We start from the raw sequence: 24,288 nt of genomic DNA, 5'->3' as shown, positions 1-24,288 counted from the left end.
GGCAGCCGGGTGAGGATGGGCAATAAAGTATTCCTGGCCATCAATGGGGGAGGTTTTTACGCATAAGGTTGCGTCATCCTTGATTCAAACACACTGAGCCCCTCAGTCACTCAATCAGGAGCCCCTTATCACAGTCACTCACTGAGGAACCCAGGCTACGAGAGATAGGAGAGAGACAGAGCGCATGGTGTCACCAAGTCAGAGTAGGCAAGACCAACATTAAAACAGTATGTGAAAGAGTCATTCCTTCCTTCTCTGCTCCCTGGGACTTACCTCTGGAGTTGGGCAAGACTTGGGGCTGCTATGCAGTGACTCTGTCTTTGAGGTGCCTTTGTTGGAGCTCTGAGTGGAAGGTGCACCTTTGCTGAACACAGAGCCAGTGTCTGTTGGCAGTTCCTCTGAGGGCTCGGACTTGCTGACAGCCTCTGTTGGAAGCTCACTATCAGCAGCCTCTTCTGTTGGCTCCTCGGGAATCTTCGGAAGGCAGAATGTCTGAGGAACAACTTCTAGGTGCGAAGAGTACAGAACATTTCAGATAACTACCATGGAATAAACACTCTGAATCTGCTTTGGGGGCGGATTCTCTCACGTTGCTTCTTGGCCAGGAACTGCACAGGATTACTCTCATTGCCTACTTACCACATGTGGGTGAGCACATCAGGAGGGCTGCCCATCTCCTATCCTATTAGTAGTTTAACAGTGAATATCAGGTTAACTCTTAACATTCTGCACAATTAATTGTGAGAGTGACTGGGTCCCTCCAACTCCTGATTCACATTGACTGAGTTGGAGGGACCCAGTCCCTCTCACAATTAATTGTCGCTCTTAATAATAATCGTTGCAATCGATGCAGTGCCTTAATACGTCGTTGAGATGTCTCAAAGTGCTTCAAAGAATATATATTATAAAGTGGGTTGACTGTATATTTTATGGGCGAAACGCGGTGGCCAATTGTGCACAGGAGTTTCCCACAAACATTTGTAGATTGAGTGATCAAATTATTATTATTTTGCGGGGGGAGGGGGGGGGAAGGGGGAGCTGTTATCAGCTGTAAATCAATGGCTGTCGTTCAGAAATTTTGAGGTACAGTGGGCGAACCTTCCCGAGAGAGGGAGACTGAAACTCTCTAAAGGGTTGTTTAAATCAGAACGGAATGAGAATAGTCAAAACTCGTTACTGGTTAAAGTGAAAGTTAGAAAGGACTGTATTCCTTTTGTTTTGACAACAATCCTCGCCTTTGTCTACAAAATAAGGATCTGTTTTAAACCACCTTTCCTGATTTCTGCATTGCTGCATGGACTAAAGCTCAACTGCTTGCTGAAGGAGAGACATTCTTGGTCCTATGGCCAAATTGACAAGTTCCAGATACATTAGACACAGCCTTGTAACATAACCTCGTTAAACACACACAACAAGCAGAAGTCAGTCTGAGCGAGCCGGGATCAGAACAATTACCTTTATCTTTGGGGGAATCCACTCCATTAAGAAGGCATGTCTGGCTCTGGCCACACACTGGGATAGACTTCTCCAACTGATGTGTCTGGGTGAGCACTGGGATAGATGTCTCAGAGTGGTGTATCTGGTCACCCGCTAAATCAGACATCTCGGAGTGAATGGTCTGGCTGGACAATGGGATAGACGTCTCTGGGTGAATGGTCTGGGTGCATACTGGGTCAGACGTCTCCGATTGATGTGTCTCATCACCCACTGGGACAGACGGCTTCAACTGATGTGTCTGGTCACCCAATGGCACAGGCGTCTCTGAGGGAATGGTTTGGCTGCACACTGGGACAGACGGCTCCGAGTAATGTGTCTGGCTGCACACTGGGACAGACGGCTCCGAGTAATGTGTCTGGCTGCACACTGGGACAGACGGCTCCGAGTAATGTGTCTGGCTGCACACTGGGACAGACGGTTCCGAGGGAATGGTCTGGCTACATATTGGGACAGATGGCGCCAAGTGATGGGTCTGGTCACCCAATTGGACAGGTGTCGCTGAGTGAATGGGCTGGCTGAACACCGGGACAGCCGGTTCCAACTGACGTGTCTGGCTACACATTGGGACAGGCGTCTCGGAGTGATGGGTCTGGCTGAACACTGGGACAGACGGCTCGGAGGTAACAAGGCTGTTTGTTAGCACGTCAATGTTTCCTGATTGCCTACGGAATCGCTCAAGCTCCCTGGAGAGAAGGCAGAACTGCTCGCTCTGGCTTCGGCATTTCTCCTCCAGATCAAGTACCTTTGCCTAGTGGAAAACACACAGTGAGCGAAGCAAGTCACACAAAGAAGGCAATGTCCTCGTCTGGCTTTGCTCCCACGTTCAGGCCTCGATTACTACTCCCACACCCAGATCTCACTCCAGTTTCCTTTTGAAGGATTCCATTGTTTCAGGCTCAATAACCATTTGTGGTAATGAATGATATCTTTGTGACTCCTTCCTTTGCTAACAATCCTAACATTCCTGTCACCAATACCCCCAACTTATGAAAATATTGGGGCAACCGACACAGTAGCTTGGCTTCCTGTGCTGAAAAAAGGACAACTTCCAGGTTGTCAGGTCGTCCGCGACAGCACTTCCTGCGTAGTTCATGTTGTGAACCTCGTGCTGATCTGCTTTATGAGCAGGAAGTTCATTCATACTATGGAGGAAGCGCTACTGATGTCACTTTGTGCAGGATGTCGTTGACAATGGCACTTCCTGCAGGTCGTGTCAGCGATGACCTGTCCACCCGGGAGTCTGGCGAACACCAGCTGTCACTGACTGCCCGACAATCAGAGAACGTTCCTTTTAGTCCAACTCTGCCTCCTGCCTCACAACCAGTTTCTTATCCGCATCATGACATTGCCTTCAATAATTTTAGCTCGTAATCTTTCCAATCCCTAAATGCCTTCTAACAATGCATAAAAACGACATAAGTTGATCCTCCTTTATCTATCATCTCAGCAGGGTTCTGTCAAATAATTCTATTAGATTTGCGAGTCGTGATCTAACCTTCATCAGACCAGGCTGACTCTCTTCCTGATTAATGATTATTTATCCAGATGCTCAGCTGCTCTGTGCCTGACGATGAGGTTTTGATAAGATCCACAAGCAACGCCAGTGGGTAATTAAAAGACATTAATCTAAGACCATTACCAAAAAAGAAAACGAGGTAAGGAGAATGTTTTAGCGCATGGAATGCCTGACCAAATGCGCTGGTTGAAGCAGAATCCATAACGGCTTTAAAAAGGGATAATCCATTTAATTATCTCACTCCTCCACCTTTTACTCTTTTACCCGATAAGGTAAATAATAATAAATAATAATCCTTACATTTAATATAGCAGCTTTCACGTCAGGAAGACTTATCAAAGTGCTTCACAAAATATACTGTAAAGTGTATTGACTGTGCAATTTTGTCAACAAATGTGGCAGCCAAATTGCACACAGCAATGTCCACAACCTTCTGGCTCAGGAGCAAGAGTGCTACCAACTGAGCCAGGCTGACACATTTGCCCACCGCTAGATGTTAAACTCAAAGGTCCATTGTTATTTGGTTTGTTCTTTCTTCCTGTCGTGAATAATGCTATGAAACTCACTACCTTCCAACCTGCTGGCAAGATTCCCAAATCCAGTGAGCTTTGTAAGATTATAATTAAATTATCTTCCACTTCTCCACTTCTTTTAATAGCCCGGGTGTGGAGATGTAACAAGCACTGACACATGGATACACACACAGCATGTTACACACATCCACACACACAGCGTGTTACACACATCCACACACACAGCGTGTTACACACATCCTCACACACAGCGTGTTACACACATCCTCACACACAGCGTGTTACACACATCCTAACACACAGCGTGTTACACACATCCTCACACACAGCGCCACACAGCACGTTACACACATCCTCACACACAGCGTGTTACACACATCCTCACACACAGCGTGTTACACACATCCTCACACACAGCGTATTACACACCTCCACACACACAGCGTGTTACACACATCCACACACACAGCGTGTTACACACATCCACACACACAGCGTGTTACACACATCCTCACACACAGCGTGTTACACACATCCACACACACAGCGTGTTACACACATCCACACACACAGCGTGTTACACACATCCTCACACACAGCGCCACACAGCACGTTACACACATCCTCACACACAGCGTGTTACACACATCCTCACACACAGCGTGTTACACACATCCTCACACACAGCGTGTTACACACATCCTCACACACAGCGTGTTACACACATCCTCACACACAGCGTGTTACACACATCCTCACACACAGCGTGTTACACACATCCTCACACACAGCGTGTTACACGCATCCTCACACACAGCGCGTTACACGCATCCTCACACACAGCGCGTTACACGCATCCTCACACACAGCGCGTTACACGCATCCTCACACACAGCGTGTTACACGCATCCTCACACACAGCGTGTTACACGCATCCTCACACACAGCGTGTTACACGCATCCTCACAGTGTGTTACACGCATCCTCACAGTGTGTTACACGCATCCTCACACACAGAGCATGTTACACATTCTTAATAAGGTAGACAGTGTACAATCACACTTATACATAGATACACACAGATACATAGTGCGTAACACACGATACTCACACTTTGTAACACATACTTGCACACACAGATACATAGACAGTGTGTAACATATACTCACACACACACACAGATACACACAATGTGTAATACAAACACACAGCGCTTACTACTCTCAGAATCAGTGACATAAGCAGAGCATGAAGCAGGTATATTCACACATGGAAAGCATTTATCAGACTTTCTTACGCGTGGTTACATACCTGCATAGAGTCCAATGTGTTCTGAAAAACAAGAATTAATACAGATATAATTACCCCCCCCACTGCCACCCCCGCCAGCACTGCCACCCCCGCCAGCACTGTCACCCCACGCCCCCGCCCCCACCAACACCATCAACCCTATCATCCCATCTCTGTCAGTCTCCTAATCTCCAATCAGCCCCCACCTCGTCACACTGACACACTCACAAACTGGACTGTTTCACTGAAATACTCTGGTACTCACGTACTTCTTATACTTTTACTCTAACACATGCTAACAAACTCTCACGCTGACACACGCTGACACTGACACACTGTTACACGCTCACGCTGACACACAGTGACACACTGCTACACGTTCACGCTAACACTGACACACTGTTACACGCTCCCGCTGACACACACTGACGCTGTTACACGCTCACACTGACACACACTGACACTGTTACACGCTCACTCTGACACACAGTGACACACTGTTACACGCTCACGCTGACACACACTGACAGTTACACGCTCACGCTGACACACACTGGCACACTGTTACACGCTCACGCTGACACACACTGGCACACTGTTACACACTCACGCTGACACACACTGACACACCGTTACACACTCACGCTGACACACACTGACACTGTTATACGCTCACACTAACATACAGTGACACACTGTTATACGCTCATGCTGACACACTATTACACGCTCACGCTGACACTGACACACTGTTACGCGCTCACGCTGACACAGTGATACACTGTTACACGCTCACGCTGACACACACTGACACTGTTACGCGCTCACGCTGACAGTGATACACTGTTACACGCTCACGCTGACAGTGATACACTGTTACACGCTCACGCTGACAGTGATACACTGTTACACGCTCACGCTGACAATGATACACTGTTACACGCTCACGCTGACAGTGATACACTGTTACACGCTCACGCTGACAATGATACACTGTTACACGCTCACGCTGACAATGATACACTGTTACACGCTCACGCTGACAGTGACACACTGTTACACGCTCACGCTGACAGTGACACACTGTTACACGCTCACGCTGACAGTGACACACTGTTACACGCTCACGCTGACACACACTGACACACTGAAAGGGATTTGGATATTTACCTCCAAAAGCACAACCACACCTTCATGTTCCTTTTGTGCTTCGAACTGAGCCTTAATTGGAAAAACCAAAATTAGCGAAGCTGCAGAACATACGACTGTAACCCTCCTCCTGCTGTATATATAACCCCCCGTGTACACGCTGTCACCTCCTACTCTATATATACCCGTCTGTACACACTAGACCTGGAAATTTGTTGCAGTTACAATGTAATAAGTTTCACTGTCAAAACGGAAGATGTGTCACATACATTCATTCTGCCATGGCTTCTCCTACGATGATATTCAGTGTCTAGCTCTGTAAAACTTCAGTACCCCATTTGCTTTCTCTCGAGTGTGTTCTCTATCTGACATCCCACTCTGAGTGCTGTAGGCAATGTAACCACCACATCCTCTGCTCCGCTGTGCCAGTCGCTGTGTATTCTCCAGGGGTTTGTACCTGTTGCAGTCGCTGCACCTCCTCCTGTTTGTCCTTTAGGATGGTCACCGCGTCTTCATGCTCCACTTCCAGCTGGTGCCTTCGCTCCGCCACTTCTCGCATGTGCTGTACACATAAAACCGCAGTCACTGCCTTGCTCTGCCCCAGCGTGGGCTGGAAATCCTGCTGCCTCCTTGTTATCTCCCGTCTAGACCTTTTCAATTCACTCCTTGCCAGGTTTCACCATCCATATGCTATCATTTGTGGCCAAGCCTTCAGTTACTCCACACCTAACCTCTGGAACTCCCTCCCTCTCCCCTCCATCTGCCCCTCTCTAACGTTCTTCAAATCCCGCCTCTACCTCCTACTTTTTTCGACCACGCCCATGGTCACCTTCCCCTCTCCCTCCTCTTCTCCCAATAGACCAATATCAACAACAACATGCATTTATATAGCGGCCTTCATGCGGGATAGTGTCCCAGAGTGCTTGACAGTGGCAGAGTATGACCCCGAGCCAGGGAGAGAGGGAATGGGGAGAGGTGACTGTAAGCACGATGAAGAATTAAGGTCTTTAGGTGAGATTTGAAGGTGGGGAGGGAGGGGGCAAGGCGGAGGGATTGAGAGAGAGAGTTCCAAAGTTTCAGGGAGTAGAGGCTGAAGGCACGGTCACCAATGGAGGAGCGGAGGGGACAAGGGACGAACAGGAGGCCAGAGCCAGCTGAGCGGAGGCAGCCGGTGGGGGAGTGACTGGTGGGGGGGGGGGGGGGGGGGGGGGGGGCGGTGGGAAGAAAATTGGTTAAGTAGGGAGGTGCGAGGCCATGAAGGGATTTTGAAAACGAGTGAGAGGATCTTGAAATCGATCCGTTCAGTAATTGAGAGCCAGTGGAACCTGACAAAGACTGGTGTGATATCACCCGTGCAATGCACCAAGATCACCCATGCAATAATAATAATAATAATCCTTGCTGATTATAGCAATAATAATAGTGGCTTGGCACGACGTTAAATGCACCAAGACCACCCGTGCAATATCTCCCACGTGTTTTGCCACTGCCTCTCCCGTACCATATCATTTTACCCCTCAATGTAACAGATCTCGCACCCCACCCCCACCCCCTCCCACCCACCTTGCTTTGCTGTACGTGTTACTGTAAACTTTCTAGCAGTGACGCACCTTCAGCACCTGCTCTAGGTTCTCCAGCTTGGCGTGCAGTCGCTCGTTCTCCGTCAAAGCTAAATCTCGTTCCGCCTTCACCCCCGAGAAGCTGCTTCTCAGCTCATTGTTGTGAGATCGAACCTACAGCAGAGAGGATAACAACAACAACAACAAAATTACATGTGTAAAGAGCCTTTCACGTTAGGAGGACCTCCCAAGGCGCTGGTCAGTCAGTGTTTCAGAACCGAGCTGGGGGTCACGGTCGGGGAGGGTGGAGGGCAGGGAGGGAAGGAGCATATTCTGAGGCACGGTCGAAGAGGAGGGTCTTGAGATGGATCTTGAAGGAGTCAAGGGAGGGGCCAAGGCGGAGGGCCTGCGGGATGGAGTTCCAGAGGTTAGGGGCAGAGTGGCTGAAGGCCCACCTGCCAATAATGGGGCAAGTGAGGTGGGAAATGTGAAGCAGGCCAGAGCCCACTGAGTGGAGGGAGCGAGCAGGATGGTAGGGGATTAGGAGGTTGGAGAGGTAGGGGGGAGCAAGGCCTTGGGGGGCTTTGAAGGTGAGGACCAGGATCTTGAACTGTACCCTCTTTGGGGGACAGACACAAAGTGAATCACTGACTGGTCACTGCAGTGGCGGGGAGGAGACCGAATCTCCCATCTGGTTTACAAACCCTGACCTCTGTCGCTGGGTCCAAGTAACTTTGACCCGAGACACAGAAACTAACTCCAAAGCACACTGCTCACTTAAGGATGAAAGTATCAGATGCAGTACTATCCCTCCATACTCCATTACATGTCCTCTCTCTCCCACTCACCCCTTTACTCCTGTATCCTGGGCCTGCACTTGGGAGTCTACAGGAACATAAGAACAGGCAGGGCTTTCAGCCCGTCACACCAATTCTTCCAGTTAGCAAATTGTGGCAGATCTTAAGCTGTTTATTCGCTGTGGTCCAGAGGTGGGGAGGTAAGCAAGGTTTCCCTGGAGCTGAACTCCAAGATGACATGTTTGGCCGCGGAGTGTCAGAATTGAGCCAACCCTCTGTGCCTGTCTCTGGTCCGGTCCCTGAGCCAGGCTAGTCTGCAGTATCCCAGGGCACTGCTGATGACAACATAGCCCAGCCTGGCTCGTTGGCAGGACTCGACAGTCACTGGTGGCAGGGAATACCCCCACACAGCTCCTGTTAACTCTACGAGTCAAAGTCCTAACGGATAGGGTGGTCCTATCTGGAGAAGCAGCAGAAAACGTGCCAGACAATGTTCCCTATTACTCCTTGCCAGATGGCAGCCTGGCTGGGTTGGTAGCACTCTCGCCTCAGAAGGTTATGGATTCAATTCCCTCATCGGCACCAGGCTGACCCTCCTGTGCTGTGCTGGGGGTGGAGCAATGCTTTGTAGGAGGTGCTGCCCTTTGGATGAGATGTTAAACCGAGGCCCCATCTGCTTGTTCAGGTGGACATTAAATATTCCGTGGCACTGTCTGAAAAATGAAGTGAATTCTTCCCGATGTCCAGGCCAACAATCCCCCAATAAAATACAATACCACTTCTATCACGGCTGTTGCTGTGCTGCGCTTGGCTGCTGAGTCTGTCTATAAACCACACAGTCAATACACCTTATAGAAAATCCTGTGAGGCAATTTGACGACGTGATAAGGCGACAAGTGTGGGTGTGGGAGGGGGGGGGTTTGGTTCCGTTGGGGCGGGTGGTGTGGGGGGGGGGGGGGGGGGGAGACAGCACTGTTGTGCATCTGTTACCTTTGTATACCTGATAAAGTTACACACCTATTATTGTTACATATCTTGTCACCGTAACACATCTGATACTGCGCACACCTGGACTGTTTCAGATCTAACAGTGTTACACACCTGCCCCTCACAATTACGTTCTCACGTGCACATGTGCACATTCACACACACATATTCATCCTCTCACACTTACACACACACACACACACAAATGCTGTCATACATGCACACACAGACATACTCACACAGACACACACACAATTATCCCACACAAACACAGACACTCAAATACACACACACAGAGATACTCACACACACACACAGACATTATCCCACACAAACACTCAAATACACACACACAGATACTCACACACGCACGCTGATATCCACACAAGCTCTCAAACACAGAAACACACAGACACACTCATACATGCGCAGATGCAGTCATACACGCAAACAGTCTTACAGTACTGACAATCTGGTGGTCCTGCCTGGTAGGGAGATTGCCAGAGAGCGCTCTCAATGGTAAGCGGTGTGCTTTTAGCCGGCTAAACTTCCCATAGTTGCTCGGGCTTACACTCTGGTGTCCACAAACCTTGGCTTTCGCCAACCTGTGTCTGATGCTCTGGAACTGGAGACGCCGGGCGCGACCCTCCAGGGAGAGAGTGCACATTCCACTCCAGACACAGGAAATGTCTGTGTGTAGGTGGCATATAATAATAATAATACTTGCATTTGACATGGAGCTTTTTCACGCCTTCTAGACCTCTCAAAACACTTCACAGAACGGACTGTAAAGTGAATTGACTGTATATTGGTGGGCGAAACGCGGCAGCCAATTGAAAGACCTATCCAATTAGTCCCACTCCCCCGCTCTTACTGCATAGCCCTGCAAGTTCTTCCTTTTTAAGTACCCATCTAATTATTTTTTGAAAGCTATTATCGAATGTGCTTCTACCACCCTTTCAGGCAGCGCATTCCAGACCATAACAACTCTCTTGGGTAAAAGAAATCTGTAATCAACACTGCAATTCCACCTCCTTTTTTGCCTTCCCTATCGCCGCTGAATCCAGTGTAACAACAACAACTTGCACTTATATAGCGCACTCCACGCAGGGCAACGTCTCAGAGCGCTTAACAGTGGCGGAGCCCGACTCCGAGCCGGGGAGGTGGGGGGGTGGCCATAAGCACTTCACAGAACGTGGCAGCCGATTGCGCACAGCAGTGTCCTGCAAACAGTCGAGGACTGAAGTGACCAATTTTATTATTGTTTTTTTTGTTTAAGGATTATTATGAGGCGGGCGCGTGGAGTAAGGAAACTTGTCCAAGGTTTGGCCCTGCCGGGAATCGAACCCGGGTCTCTCACTTTGCGAGGCGAGGGCTCTAACCACCGAGCCACAGGGACTCCTGTAGATACGAAACTCTCACACGCGTGCGCAAACACTCATATTCAAACACATCGTCGCGTACACTCTCATCCGCGCAATCCACGCACACGCACCGACGCACTCAGTTTGACGGACAATGCTCACAAACGCGCGCTGCCGTTTGTACGCCCCTCAATCGTTGTGCCGGACTGCCCAGGCAAGACCCTGAAACTCGGGGGTAAGAACAATAATCTTTGCGCACAATACAGCGCCTCATCGCGTCATCGAGACGTCTCAAAGCGCTTCACGGGATACACTCTAAAGTGAATTGACTGTACATTTTAATAATAATAATCCTTGCATTTGATATAGCGCTTTTCACGTCGGGAGGACGTCCCGAAGCGCTTCACAGAACACACTGTAAAGTGAATTGACTGTATTTTTTGGGGGCGAAATGCGATAGCCGACCGCGCACACCCCCCCCCCCCCCCCCACACCCCCCCCCCCACACCCACACCCCCACACACACCCCCCACCACACACACCACCCACCCACACCCCCCCCCACACCCCCCCCCCCCCCCCCCCCCCCCCCCCCCCCCCCCCCCCCCCACACCCCCCCCCCCCACCCACACACCCCCCCCCCCCCCCCCCCCCCCCCCCCCCCCCACACACACACCCCCCCACACACACCCCCCCCACACCCCCCACACACACCCCCCCCCCCCCCCCACACACCCCACACACACCCACACACACCCCTACACCCCCACACACCCCCACCCCCACAAACAGAACAGTCCTGGATTGAAGGGACCAATTTTTTTTTAGAAATAAGGGATTATTCCCCCCCGCCCCCCCCCGATGGTCTAACAGTCGGGGGTTCCTACTGACCGTTGTGGGTTAAAACAGCGGCGCGCGGGCGGGGGGGGGAGGGGGGAATGGGGGCGGGGGGAGGGGGCGGGGGGGGGAGAGGGGGGCGCGGGGCGGGGGGGGGGGGAGGGGAGGGGGGAACTGCCCCCCAACGCTTCGTCCGGAGCCGGGAATCGAACCCGAGTCCTGAGGCGACAGAGGCGCTCCCGCCCCAGAGACGGACGGACAGCCCGAGTGTAACCCACCTGTGTGCGCGGGACCCACTGCGCTGCGCTGCGGCCTCGGCCCCGGAGCCCGGAGGGTCCTGTGGCGGGAAGGCGGCGGCGGAGGAGGAGTCGAGCGCTCGAGGGCCGAGATGGAGACTGACTGAGACCCTCCGACCGCCAGGAGTCGCTGCCGCTGCCCCGGCAACAGGCAGCGAATCACAGGGCAGGGCAGCCGGGGGTCACCGCACCCCGCGGGGGGGGGGCTCGGCCCCGCCCCCCGCCCTCCCGGCCTCCCCCCGTCTGCACTCCGCCGCTTGGTACAGTCTAAGCCCCGCAGCTGCCGCCCCCTCCGCTCACACCGGGGCACCGGCAACCGGGGCGCCCCCTCCCATCCCCCATCCCCCCCCAACCCCCCTCCCCAACCCCCCCCCCTATCCCCATCCCCCCCCCCCCAACCCCCCATCACCCCCCCAACCCCCCCTCCATCCCCCATCACCCCCCCAACCCCCTCCCCCCCAACCCCCCCCATCCCCCCCCCCCATCCCCCACCCCCCAACCCCCCTCCATCCCCATCCCCCCCAACCCCCCTCCCATCCCCATCCCCCCCCCAACCCCCCTCCCATCCCCATACCCCCCCAACCCCCCCTCCCATCCCCATCACCCCCCCAACCCCCCCTCCCATCCCCCCCCCAACCCCCCTCCCATCCCCATCCCCCCCCAACCCCCCCTCCCATCCCCATCCCCCCATCCCTCCCCCCCCCCCCCCCCCAACCCCCACCCCCCCCATCCCCCCCCCCCCCCCCCCCCCCACCCCCCCCCCCCCCCTCCCATCCCTAACCCCCCCCCCCCCAACCCCCCCCCATCCCTCCCCCCCATCCCCCCCCCCCCCCACCCCCCCCCTCCCATCCCCTAACCCCCCCCACTCCCCCCCCAACCCCCCCCCCCCCTCCCATCCCCTAACCCCCATCCCCCCCAACCCCCCTCCCATCCCCTACCCATCCCCCATCACCCCCCAACCCCCACTCCCATCCCCCAACCCCCCCCGCTCCCATCCCCCAACCCCCCTCCCATCCCCCACATCCTCCCCACCCCCCAACCCCCCTCCCATCCCCCAACCCCCCCTCCCATCCCCCAACCCCCCTCCCATCCCCCATCACCCCCCAACCCCCCCTCCCATCCCCCCATCACCCCCCCTCCCCCTCTCATCTCCTGCAATACTTACAATAATAACCACTGAGCTACAGGACCCCCCACATCCCCCACATTCCCCTCCCCACACTAACCCACCCCTCAAAACCCCCTCCCCCCACACTAACCCACCCCTCACATCCCCCTCCCCTCACACTGATGCCCCCCTCCCTCCACACAAATGCCAGCCCCCCATCACATTCCCCCTCCCCCCACATACTGGTGCCCTGCTCCCCCATCACATTCCCCCTCCCCCCCACATACTGGTGCCTGCTCCCCCATCACATTCCCCCTCCCCCACATACTGGTGCCCTGCCCCCCCATCACATTCCCCCCCCCACCTTGGCCAAGTCCCAACATTCCCCCTCCCCCCCACCCCGCCTCCTCCCCCGACGGTACCTTTGTGCCCTGACGATGGCTGATGGTTAGGGTGGGGGGTACTCACTGTGCGGTGGCTGAGCGAGCCTGGGGGTCCTCGGCCCATGACCACAGCTAACTGTCTCTGCAGCTGCAACACCTCCTTCTGGGCTTCTCGGAGCAAACGCTCAGTGTTCCTCTGCTCCAAGCGCTCGAGGATCTCCTGCACACACACACACACACACACACACACAGCCCCGTGTCAGCCTCGCTGCAGACCCACCTGCCGTACCCCAGCTCTGTGAGTGAGAGTAGGTGTGCGCACGGGAGTCGATGAGTGCGTGTGTATGCGTGTGCGGCAGTGGGTGTGCGTGTTAATGTGTGAGAATGTCAGTATCCTCGCATTTGATACAGCGGCTTATCACGTCTTCATGACATCTCAAAGCGCTTCACGGGATACACTGTAAAGTGAATTGACTGAATATTTTGTGGGCGAATCGCGGCAGCCGACTGCACATAGCAGCGTACCCACAAACCCCCGTGGATTGAGTGACTACATTATAACGTGTTTTTCTTTTAACTTTTTTTTAAAAGGATAATTACCCCCGGAAAAGCGATCCTACTTACTGCTCGGTAAACAGAAGCATGTGGAGTGAGAAAACCTGCCTAACATTTTGCCTTGCCCTGGAATCGAACCCAGGTCCTCTCGCTTACAAAGCAAATGCTCTGACCACTAGGCTACAGGACTCCATATGTAATATTAATATATTATATAATAATCCTTTACATTTGTTATACCATCTTTCATGTTGGGAGCATGCCTCGAAACTGTAAAGTGTATCCACTGTGTGTTTCGTGGACAAATGTTGCAACCAATTTGTCCAAAACAAATTTGTCCCATTAAACAGCCATGAAGCAAAAGATCAATTCTATCTGGGGAATTTTTGGCCAGGACACTGGGAGAGAGAAACTCCCTCCTCCTTTATCGAATAATCCCATGGGATTTAATTTAGATTACGAGTTCAAAGTCCCCAAAATGGAGGGTGAACCCACGATCTTCTGACTTGAAGGCCAGCATGCTACCAGGTCGATCTATGAACACACGTAAGGAAGTTTCTATGTGGGGGTGAGTGTGGATACGAGTGTGTGATGGTATGAGTGTGTGAGGGTGACTGTTTGTGTGTACAGTATGTAAGTGCAAGGCTGACACCTTTTCCTTACACAGTATAATGTTCCTACAAGCTAAAGGAGGGAAAACAGTGAAACAGTGAGTCAATCGATACCCTCCTTTACCTGAGAAATCTCAGATCATTTTTGCTCACAGCACAGATAAATAAATAAGGTTCTGTTTACACTGTGGACAGTAAACCACTGTGCCATTGTAGGTGTCACATTTCCTTCCAACATTTTGTCAATTCAATAGGTCTGCTTTCACCGGGAAATCCAATTTCATTTCAGTGTGTGTTCCAACTGAGCAACAGCACTGCTTGTTACGATTGCGCTGGTACTGTCTGCCAACAACAACAAATTGCATTCATACAGCGCTTTTCACTCCCAAGCATTTGAGTGTTGGTCAGAGCAACAATCTGTTACTCAGGGTGTGAGACCAGAACACGCTGTGGGATGGGGTGTTCTTGCCAGGGAAAGCTGGGCGGGTAGCAATGCACAATTCTCACTACACTAAACAGGACATCAGATGTCCCGTTATAATAATAATCCTTGCATTTGATATAGCGCCTTATCAAGTCTTCAAGACGTCTCAAAGCGCTTCGCAGAGTATATCCTAAAGCAAATTGACTGTATATTTGTGGGCAAAATGCGGCAGCCAATTGCGCACAGCAGTGTCCCACAAGCAGTCATGGATTCAGTGACCAAATTATTATTAATTTTTTTTGGAGGGATTATTATCCCCGGAAAAGCGATCCGCCAATCGATTAACAACTGGGTTCCTACTTACTGCCAAGTAAACAAAAGCATGTGGAGTAAGAAAACTTGCTTAACTTTTCACCCTGCCAGGAATCGAACCTGGGTCCTCTCGCTTGCCAGGCAAATGCTCTAACCACTGAGCTACAGGACAGTTTGGGGGAGGGGGGGGGTGTTATGCTCACCTTGGAAAAGCCAGACTTAGTGAAGCAAGAACAAGACCTGGACAAAATGGTTTGCATGAGGGAATCTCTGAGTGCGTGTTCTGGGAAGGGCTGAAGGAGGTTGCTGAGGCGTCCCAGATACAGTATGATATCCTATCGAGCAAAATGTGGGCAGAAATACACATCACGCAGGAGAGGAGATGAGCTCTCAGACACAAGGAGGGGAGGATGGCTCAGGAAACGGGGAAGAGCAGGGAATTGGGATTAGGACTGATGGCTTCTTGGAAGGTCAAACATCACTACCTTGATAAAGTGGACCGAGTGGCCTCCACAGTGAATATCAGATACATTAAAGTGTGTGGACGGTTAAATGTTCCTATACTTTGTTTTGTGCGGGGTTCCTCAGGGCACTGTCCTTGGTCCCTCCTTTTCAATATCTATACACTCCCTCTTGGTGACATCATCCACAGACATGGAGTCAACTTCCACATGTGTGCAGATGACACCCATCTCTATCTCTCTGCCTCCACCCTCGACTCCAGGACCACTGCTGTCCTAACAGAATGTCTGTCAGACATCAAGTCCTGGATGAGAGCGAACTTTCTTCAGTTGAACGTCAACAAGACCGAGGCTCTCCTGATTGGCTCCCGTCAGCGCCTCCTCACCTCACCATCCATGGTTGCACCCTCCACCTCGCTGAGCCAGTCCAGAACCTTGGAGTCTTGTTTGACCCTCAACTATTCTCTCCACCCCACATCTGCGCCATGACCCGCTCTGCCTTCCCCCACCTCAGCAACGTCACAAACTCCGACCTGTCTCACATTGCAGGCCCCCGAAACCCTCATACATGCATTGATTACATCGAGGCTCGACTATGCAAACTCATTGCTTGTCGGCCCCCCAACTCCTCCCTCCACAGGCTGCAGATCATCCAGAACTCTGCAGCCCGTGTCCTCTCCCGCACTAGGCTCCATAACCCTATCACCCCCATCCTCGCCCGACTCCTCTGGCTTCCAATCACACAGAGGATACAGTTTGCTTCACGTCCCCCACCTCGCTCGCCCCACTATTGGCGGACGGGTCTTCTTCTAGTCTGCCCCCACCCTCTGGAACTCCATCCTGCAGTCCCTCCACCTCAACCCCTCCCTTGCCACCTTCAAGACCCATCTCAAAACCCTCCTCTTTGACCGTGCTTTCGATCTCCACCCAAACTCGGTGTTTCAGCACAGACATCGAGGGATGTTTCAGCCAGTCTATCTAAGCCAGTAAGTGAGCCATACACCTGTGAGACAGCAAGTGACAGAAGTAGGACGGATGCTAAAGTTGGTCCATTTGGACTTTTTGCAAAGTAATAAAAGTAATAATAAGAATTGCATTCCAACTCCAGGAGGGTCTGGGAATTTGACCCCACACTTGGCCGAGCCTGATTGATCAGTGATGGCTGATTTGCAGCCATTAACTCAATACTGTGGTATTGTGGTCACTCAATCCACGGCTGTTTGTGGGACGCTGCTGCGCACAATTGGCTGCCGTGTTTCGCCCACAAAATATACAGTCAATTCACTTTACAGTATACCCTTGAAGTGCTTTGAGATGAAGGCTCTATTTCAAATGCAAGGATTATTATCATTACTGTCTTATGTTTCTATGGTTCTAAAACTCTAGGTCGTGTCGTTCGAAGAAGAGCAATGACTGTGAGCCAACACAGGGAATTGACTTACTTTTGAACAGCAGTGTCATTTCGCATTGTGCTGGGTTACCGTGTCTACATGTGCATCTGGATTCCAATTAGCATCAGACCCCAAGGCTACGTGACCTAGTTTGCAGAGGAGTGCAGTGTGCGGCAGTGGTGGCAGCAAATACAGTAAAATCCGAGCCGGGAAAGGGGGAAGGGTTTCCCTGAGCAGATGGGACGACCAGGACACACATTTGTAACAGTGTAAATGTGACTCGTGCAAATAGGTCCTGGATGCGTGAGTCTCGCTGGGCAAAACAACATCCCTCCACCACCTTCTGCAGCACCAACCCCTCCCTTTCCCCACCCCACTGTCGGTACCTGGCTCGGCTGCAGGTTGGCACGCAGCAGTTGGCACTCTTGTTCCAGCCCTTCGATCTGCTTGTCTTTGGCGAGGATGGCATCAGCGTGTTGGGTCAGCTCTCTGGCTCGCTGCCTGGCGCAGGCTCTCTTGTAGTGCTGCAGGCTGGAGCCTCGAGCCAACATGGGGTTGTTGACCTGAGTCAGAGGACCACAGTGTGTGAGGAACGACCAAACAAGGCATACACACAGTGCTGTGCTGCTGGATGTAACGATTGGAATGGAGTTACAAGGAAAGGCTGTTGAGGCCAGCCAGGACACTGGACTCATTTAAGAAACAGCTCAATGCTGTGATGGGAGGTCAGGAGAGTGGGGATTCTGGAAGGAGGAGAGCAAATGGGCTTTCATCGTCCCAACCACTTTTGTGATACAGTGAAGAATCCATAATAACTTTTTTAATAAAAAGTTTGAGAATTACTTGAAAAATAAAAATATAAAAAGGTAAAATGAAAGAGCAGGGAATGGGGTTAAATTGAATAACTCATCCAAACAGCCACAGCATGATGGGCTGAAGGTCTGTGCTATAAAATTGATGTTTTTCCAAAGCTATCTAACCTTAACTCACACTTTTACATCACCTCTCAAGTATATATATTTTTGGGGGGGTCAGCTAAGCGTCTGACACATGAGGAAACCCATCACCGTGCTTCAGAGTATCCAAACCAATCTGAGAATTCCATGCCTCCCACCTACACATGAGATAGATTGTTGGAATGGAATGCAAACTCTCAGTGTCTGGAGGGACACATCCTGCTTACCCAATTCCAGAAAGTATTAGGCACAGGTTGGCAAGACCCAAGGCTTGTGGACCCCAGAGTGTGCGTTGGGGTAACTGCTGGAGTCTAACCAGCTAAAAATGCATCGCTTGTCATGGATATCGCTGGTTTCCCGCTGCTTGTCCACCTAGAACCACCCTATCCATCAGGGCTTTGGCTTGCAGGGTTAACAGGAGATGACTCCCTGCCCCCAGTGACTGGTCTGCCCTTCCAAATCCTGCCGTTGAGCCATGTCATCAGCAGTGCCCTGGAACACTGTGTACCCATCAGGCTCAGAAACCGGATTAGAGACCGCCACAGAGGGCTGGCTCGATTCCGACATTCCATTGCCAGGCATGTCATCTTGGCATGTTCAGACAATGTTCAGCTCCAAAGAGACCCCGCTTACCTTCTCCCCACGAAGGATGATCCTCTCAAGTAGGGTAACGGTCTTGAAGCATGGCACAAAGAGTACATGCAACACAAGTTGTACACACGACACACATGTCACATATGACGCACATGTCACACATGACACCTGTGTCGCACGACACCTGGGGCACATAAGACGCACATGGCATATACTGCACAGCACACGAGTCACACGCAACCACACTCAGTGGAGATGCTGTTTCTAGCACAGAGCGCAGACGCGCACGGCCCTCACAGCTGCCCACACTCACCACTCTCAGGTTGGCCTCCTGCAGTTTCTTGGCTCTCTCCTCCAGGCGTTTGGCGGTTATGGCCAGCTCAGCATTTTTCCGTTTCAGCCTCTTCACTCTCTCCTCGGTCTCGCTGCAGTTGCCGTGGCGCTGACAAGGAAACAGGCGGGTCGAGTCCAAAACCAACAACAACTTGCATTTACTCAGCGTCCCTCATGCAAGGTAGCGCCCCAGAGCGCTTGACAGTGGCGGAGCACGACAACACCGAGGCAGGGTGAGGCACGGCGATAGAGGAATATCTTCAGGTACAACCTGAAAATGGGGAAGGAGGGGGCAAGGCGGAGGGATTGAGGGAGAGAGTTCCAGAGTTTCGGGATGCACTGGCTGAAAAACCGGAGCATGGTGGAGGAACATTACGTCAGGATTAAAGCTAAAGAGGAGGCCTGTCAGTGTAGCAAGACACCGAGTACAGAGGAATAGAGGATAAAGTATAGGATGCTCAGAGCAGATGGAGAGAAAGTGTATGAAGAATAGGGATTAAAGAAGTCAAGTCAAACTCACTTTCCTCTCTCCATAGATGCTGCCTGACCATTAGCCACTCTGTTCCCACCCTCTGGAACTCCATTCCGCAGTCCCTCTCCCCCTTGCCTCCTTCAAGATTCATCTCAAGACCCTCCTCTTCGACCATGCCTTTGGTCACCCTCCTTCCGCCCCTGACCCCCACCCTCCCCAATCCCGACTCCCAGTTCAGGTCCGAAACACTGATTGTCCAGCACCTTCGGACGTCCTCCCGATGCGAAAGGCGCTACACAAATGTAATTTTGTTGTTGGTTTTGTGACCTGCTGTGTGTTCCCAGCGACTTCAATTTTTATTTCAGATTTCCAGCAACTGCAGTATTTTGCCTTTTAAGAAGAATAAGGTCTCACTCCATGACTATTTGTGGGACAATGCTGTGCTTAGCCGGCTACCGTGTTTCACCCTCAAAATACACGGTCAATCCACTTTACAGTACATCCTGTGAAGTGCTTTGAGACGGTTCAATGATGCGATAAGGCGCTACATCAAATGCAAGGGTTATTATTAATGAGGGATGAAAAAGGGGTCGCGTGGAACATGAAAAGGAAATAAAGAAGGTTTCATAGACGCGTAAAGAACGAGGATAATGCGGAAAAATGTGGGCTCACTCAAGCACACGGAGGCAGTTGCAGCTTGTCACGTCCCCATTAGCTCCAAATGAGNAAAAAAAGGATTGAACAGAGGGACTCGGCAGCACCAGACAGCTGGTGTCTACACGAAGCACTCTGGGACGCTGCCCCACGTGAGGTGCGCTATATGTTGTTGTTGTTGTTGTTGTTCAGCTCAGGATTCATGGCGATAGATTTCGGGGACTGGAGAGCAGTTCCGTGCATTTCTCTCAAGGCCTCCTCCATCTTGTTAAACAATAAAAACAATAATCGCTTTATGTATTTGGCACATCGAGAGGACCCCTCAAAGTGCTATCTACTAAAAAGTGTAGTGACTGTGTATTTTGTGGGCAAACATCCCAATCTATCAGCCTAGCAAGTGATATCAAGGTCCCGACGTGCGTCTTGAACCCACAACCTCCTGACTCCTGAGGCCAGAGAGCTTCCAGCTGAGGGAGGCTGACACTGTTGTTCACACAAATGAGCTCATTGTAAATTCTGCCTCCGTTCACAGCTGTGGGTGTGGGTGAAACTGTGTCGAGAATGATGAGTTGAAAGGATAAACAGTGAGAGGTGTATCGTGAGCAGGGCAGGAACAAACTGGCTCCAAAAGCAGTGAGGAAGATCACACAAGCCGTGCTTGCAGGTGAACGTCAAGACTGAGGCCCTCCTCATTGACTTCCGTCAGCGCCTCCACACCTCAGGCGCTGACAGCATCACCATCCATGGTTGCACACTCCACCTTGCTAAGCGAGTCTGGAACCTTGGCGCCTTGCTTGACCCTCAATTATGCTTTCTACCCACATCCGTGCCGTGACCCCCTCTGCTTTCCCTCACCTCCGCAACATCACCCGGCTCCGTCACTGTCTTTCACCGCAGGCCGTCGAAACCATCACCCATGCGTTTATCACATCGAGGCTTGACTACACAAACTCCCTGCTTGTCGGCTTCCCAATTCCTCCCTTCATAAGCTGCAGATATCCAGAACTCTGCAGCCCATGTCCTCTCCCGCACTTGGCTCCGTGACCCCTCGCCCGACTCCACTGGCTTCCCATCACACAGAGGATACAGTTCAAGATCCTGGTCCTCACCTTCAAAGCCCTCCATGGTCTTGTTCCCCCCTATCTCTCCGACCTCCTAACCCCCTATGATCTTGTTTGCTCCCTCCACTCAGCGGGCTCCGGCCTGCTTCACGTCCCCCACCTCGCTCGCCCCACTGTTGGCGGACGGGTCTTCCTCTAGTCTGCCCCCACCCTCTGGAATTTCATCCCGCAGTCGCTCTGTCTCGCCCCCTCCCTTGCCTTCTTCAAAAACCGTCTCAAAACCCTCCTCTTCGACTGTGCCTTCAGTCACCTTCCTACTCCCGCCTTCCACCCCTCCACCCCCTCCTGATCCCAACAGCTCGGGCGTGGATCCCTGACTGTCCAGCGCCTTGGGACATCCTCCTGACATGAAAGGCAGGCGCTGTATAAATAATAATTTGTTGTTGTTGTAGTCCAGCCTGGATGTAATGAAAGCGTCGGCTGAGGGTTTCAGCAGCGTGAGGGGGGAGATAGTGGCGGAGGAGGTAATGTTGCAGTGGAAGGTTGGGGTGTCGATTGGGCCATTTAAAAGAGATGTAGGCGAAGGATGCAGAGTAAAGGGATCAATGGGAATGGAGAGAGAGCAGGAGTTGGGATTAGAAGGCATAGCTGCTCGGGAATAAACACACACGTTTCTATGGACTCAACCTCTATAAATATTGCCATCTGGTGGCCGAGAGCAGTGATCTCGTGGACTGGAACCATACCAGGAGCGAGAAGTCGGTTGGGGGTATTCCAGGGGGTGTTGGGGTGTAAAGGAGCGTTCTGTGCTCAGGAACATTAAGGCTGGGCTGGGCTGGAGCTTGGGTCGGTGTGTGTGTCTGTGAACACTATGAACACTCTGTTACACACATTTTGCCCACAAAATACACAGTCACTCCATTTTACAGTATATTCTGTGAAGCGTCCTGGGACGTCTGAATGAAGTGACAAGGCGCCGTATTGTGGAGTCCTGTAGCTCAGTGGTTAGAGCACTCGCTTTGCAAGTGAGAGACCTGAGTTCAATTCCAGGCAGAGGGCGAAACCTTGGGCAAGTTTCCTTACTCCACACAGAGCCTAATAATAATCCCTCCAAAACCAAAAACAATAATAATTGGTCATTTTCAATCTACGACTGTTTGTGGGACATTGCTGTGCGCAATTGGCTGCCGCGTTCTCCCACAAATATGCAGTCAATTCACTTTACAGTGTGTTCTGTGAAGCGCTTTGGGACGTCCTCCCGACGTGAAAAGCACTATATCAAATGCAAGGATTATTATTATTATTATCAAATGCAAGGATTGTTATTATTATTAATAAATCTGGCATTGTACTGTGCGGCCTGCTGTGCTCTAACCACACAGTCCTGCACTGTGCAGCCTCTCATTGCTACCTTCACCCACAAATGCAAATGCAGTCACTACACTGCGCAGGGAAAGCTTGTGAAGCGCTTTGAGATATCTTGATGATGGTGCTATATCAATTGCAACGATTATTGTTAGATACTGTGACACACAGAGCACTGGATGTGCAGCCTCCTTCTGCGCTTTATACAAAGATGTATTTTGCAGTCTCACCCTGTGTTATGCAGACAATGATGTACTGTGAACACTCACCCGGTCACAAACACACAGTGGTATCTCTCTTTATTCGGGGAGGAAAGAGATGAGGACGGGGATAGAGCAACAACTTAATAAAAATAATCCTTGCATTTGGCCTTATCAAGTCAGCTCTCAAAGCGCTTCACAGGATTTAATATGAATGGACTACTGTGACATGAAACTGTAGGCAAATTAGCATAAACGGCACACAGCAATGCCCCACAAACAGCCACGAGGATCGAGGGACCAATTTTATCTGGCGTTGGCCAGGACTCCCTTCTCTTTTCAAATAGCACCACGGAATCTTTAACATCCACCTGAACAGGCAGACGGGACCTCGGTTTATCTTCTTATCCAAAGGACGGCATCTCAGACAATGCAACGCACCCCCCCACTCCCAGCGCTGCATTGGGGTGTCATCTTAGACTCGGTGATTCCAAGCCCCGTCGTGGGGTATGAACCCACAACCTTCTGGCTCAGAGGCGAGAGCGCTACCACTGAGCCAGGCTGGCACACAAGAGTAACTTGCATTCATATCACACCCTTCAGGTTGGGTAATGCCTCAGAACACTTTAGACTGGGTCAGATGTAAGAGGTGTGGAGAAAGGGAGGCGGCCTATTTCAGTCTATGTGTGTATGCAGGAGGGAGGGGAGGAGAGGGGGGGACTGAGACATGCAGCACAGTAGTACAGTACAGTACAGTACAGACCAGCACTCACCAGGAGCGAGTTTTCTGTCCGCAATAAGGCGCACGTGCGTTCCAGCTCCCTCAACGCCCGCAACAGCTCCATGTTACGTCTCCTCAGGGACCCGGAACTCGTGCCGTTCTGTAAAACACAAACGAGCATGTGGGTGAGAGGGGGTGGGGGGGGTGGGGCGGGGGGAAGATAGGGAGGGGCTCTGTGAGGCTGTTGGGAGCACACAGAGCAATTGGCTCTCCCTGCACAGCTGCCATCCCACTGTAACTGGACACAAGTCGATGCCGAAATAACGTGTAACAACTGGCCCGGGATCAAGGCTGTGAAGGGCAACTTCAGGGCAAACACGAGGAACATAGGAACAGGAATAGGCCATTCAGTCCCTCGAGCCTGTTCCGCCATTCAATTAGAAAATGGCTGATCTGTAGCTCAACTCCAATTAGGAAGTGTTTCTTTAGACAAGAGTAACTAATGGACAGGATTACCAGGGAAGATGGTTGATGCCAGGACACTGGACCCATTTTAGAGCCAGCTTGATGCTGCAATAGGTGGGGGGGGCACTCATCCCCCCAGAGGATTGAGTTCAAGATCCTCATCTTCACCTTTAATATCCTCCATGGTCTTGCTCCTCCCTATCTCTGGGCCTACTAAATGTTACCAATCTGTCCACTTCCTCCACTCAGTGGGCACTGTCCTGCTCCATGTCTCCCAGCCGGCCTGCCTCACCGTTGGAGGTCAGGCCTTCAGCCTTTCGGTCCCATCCTCTGGAATTCCATCATGGAGCCCCTCTGCCACACCACGTTGCCTCCTACAAGTCCCGTCTTAAGACCT

The 24,288-nt window shown here is 51.8% G+C and overlaps 1 protein-coding gene and 1 non-coding gene across 2 annotated transcripts in view; both read right to left on the bottom strand.

The window, feature by feature from the left end:
* LOC103186927 (peripheral-type benzodiazepine receptor-associated protein 1-like) overlaps window positions 1–23,978 on the bottom strand; it is a 53,330-nt gene extending 29,352 nt beyond the window's left edge. The window contains exons 1-11 of the mRNA XM_042338551.1: window positions 23,943–23,978; window positions 23,479–23,586; window positions 18,934–19,062; window positions 17,457–17,633; window positions 13,402–13,536; window positions 7,596–7,718; window positions 6,443–6,547; window positions 6,007–6,057; window positions 4,858–4,878; window positions 1,456–2,245; window positions 274–506 (exon numbers count right to left, since the gene is read on the bottom strand). Of these exons, the coding sequence (XP_042194485.1) occupies window positions 274–506; window positions 1,456–2,245; window positions 4,858–4,878; window positions 6,007–6,057; window positions 6,443–6,547; window positions 7,596–7,718; window positions 13,402–13,536; window positions 17,457–17,633; window positions 18,934–19,062; window positions 23,479–23,586; window positions 23,943–23,978 (1,908 nt within the window). The remainder of the gene's footprint in view (window positions 1–273; window positions 507–1,455; window positions 2,246–4,857; window positions 4,879–6,006; window positions 6,058–6,442; window positions 6,548–7,595; window positions 7,719–13,401; window positions 13,537–17,456; window positions 17,634–18,933; window positions 19,063–23,478; window positions 23,587–23,942) is intronic.
* On the bottom strand, window positions 15,318–15,390 carry trnaa-ggc. The gene has a single exon. It is a non-coding gene; the product is annotated as a tRNA-Ala (tRNA).
* Window positions 23,979–24,288: the final 310 nt, after the last annotated feature.

This window comes from Callorhinchus milii, unplaced genomic scaffold (assembly GCF_018977255.1).
Source record: "Callorhinchus milii isolate IMCB2004 unplaced genomic scaffold, IMCB_Cmil_1.0 Scaffold10, whole genome shotgun sequence".
Classification (NCBI taxonomy): domain Eukaryota; kingdom Metazoa; phylum Chordata; class Chondrichthyes; order Chimaeriformes; family Callorhinchidae; genus Callorhinchus; species Callorhinchus milii.
The sequence above is the reverse complement of the archived record's forward strand: the minus strand, read 5'-3'. Positions and strand labels throughout refer to the sequence as shown.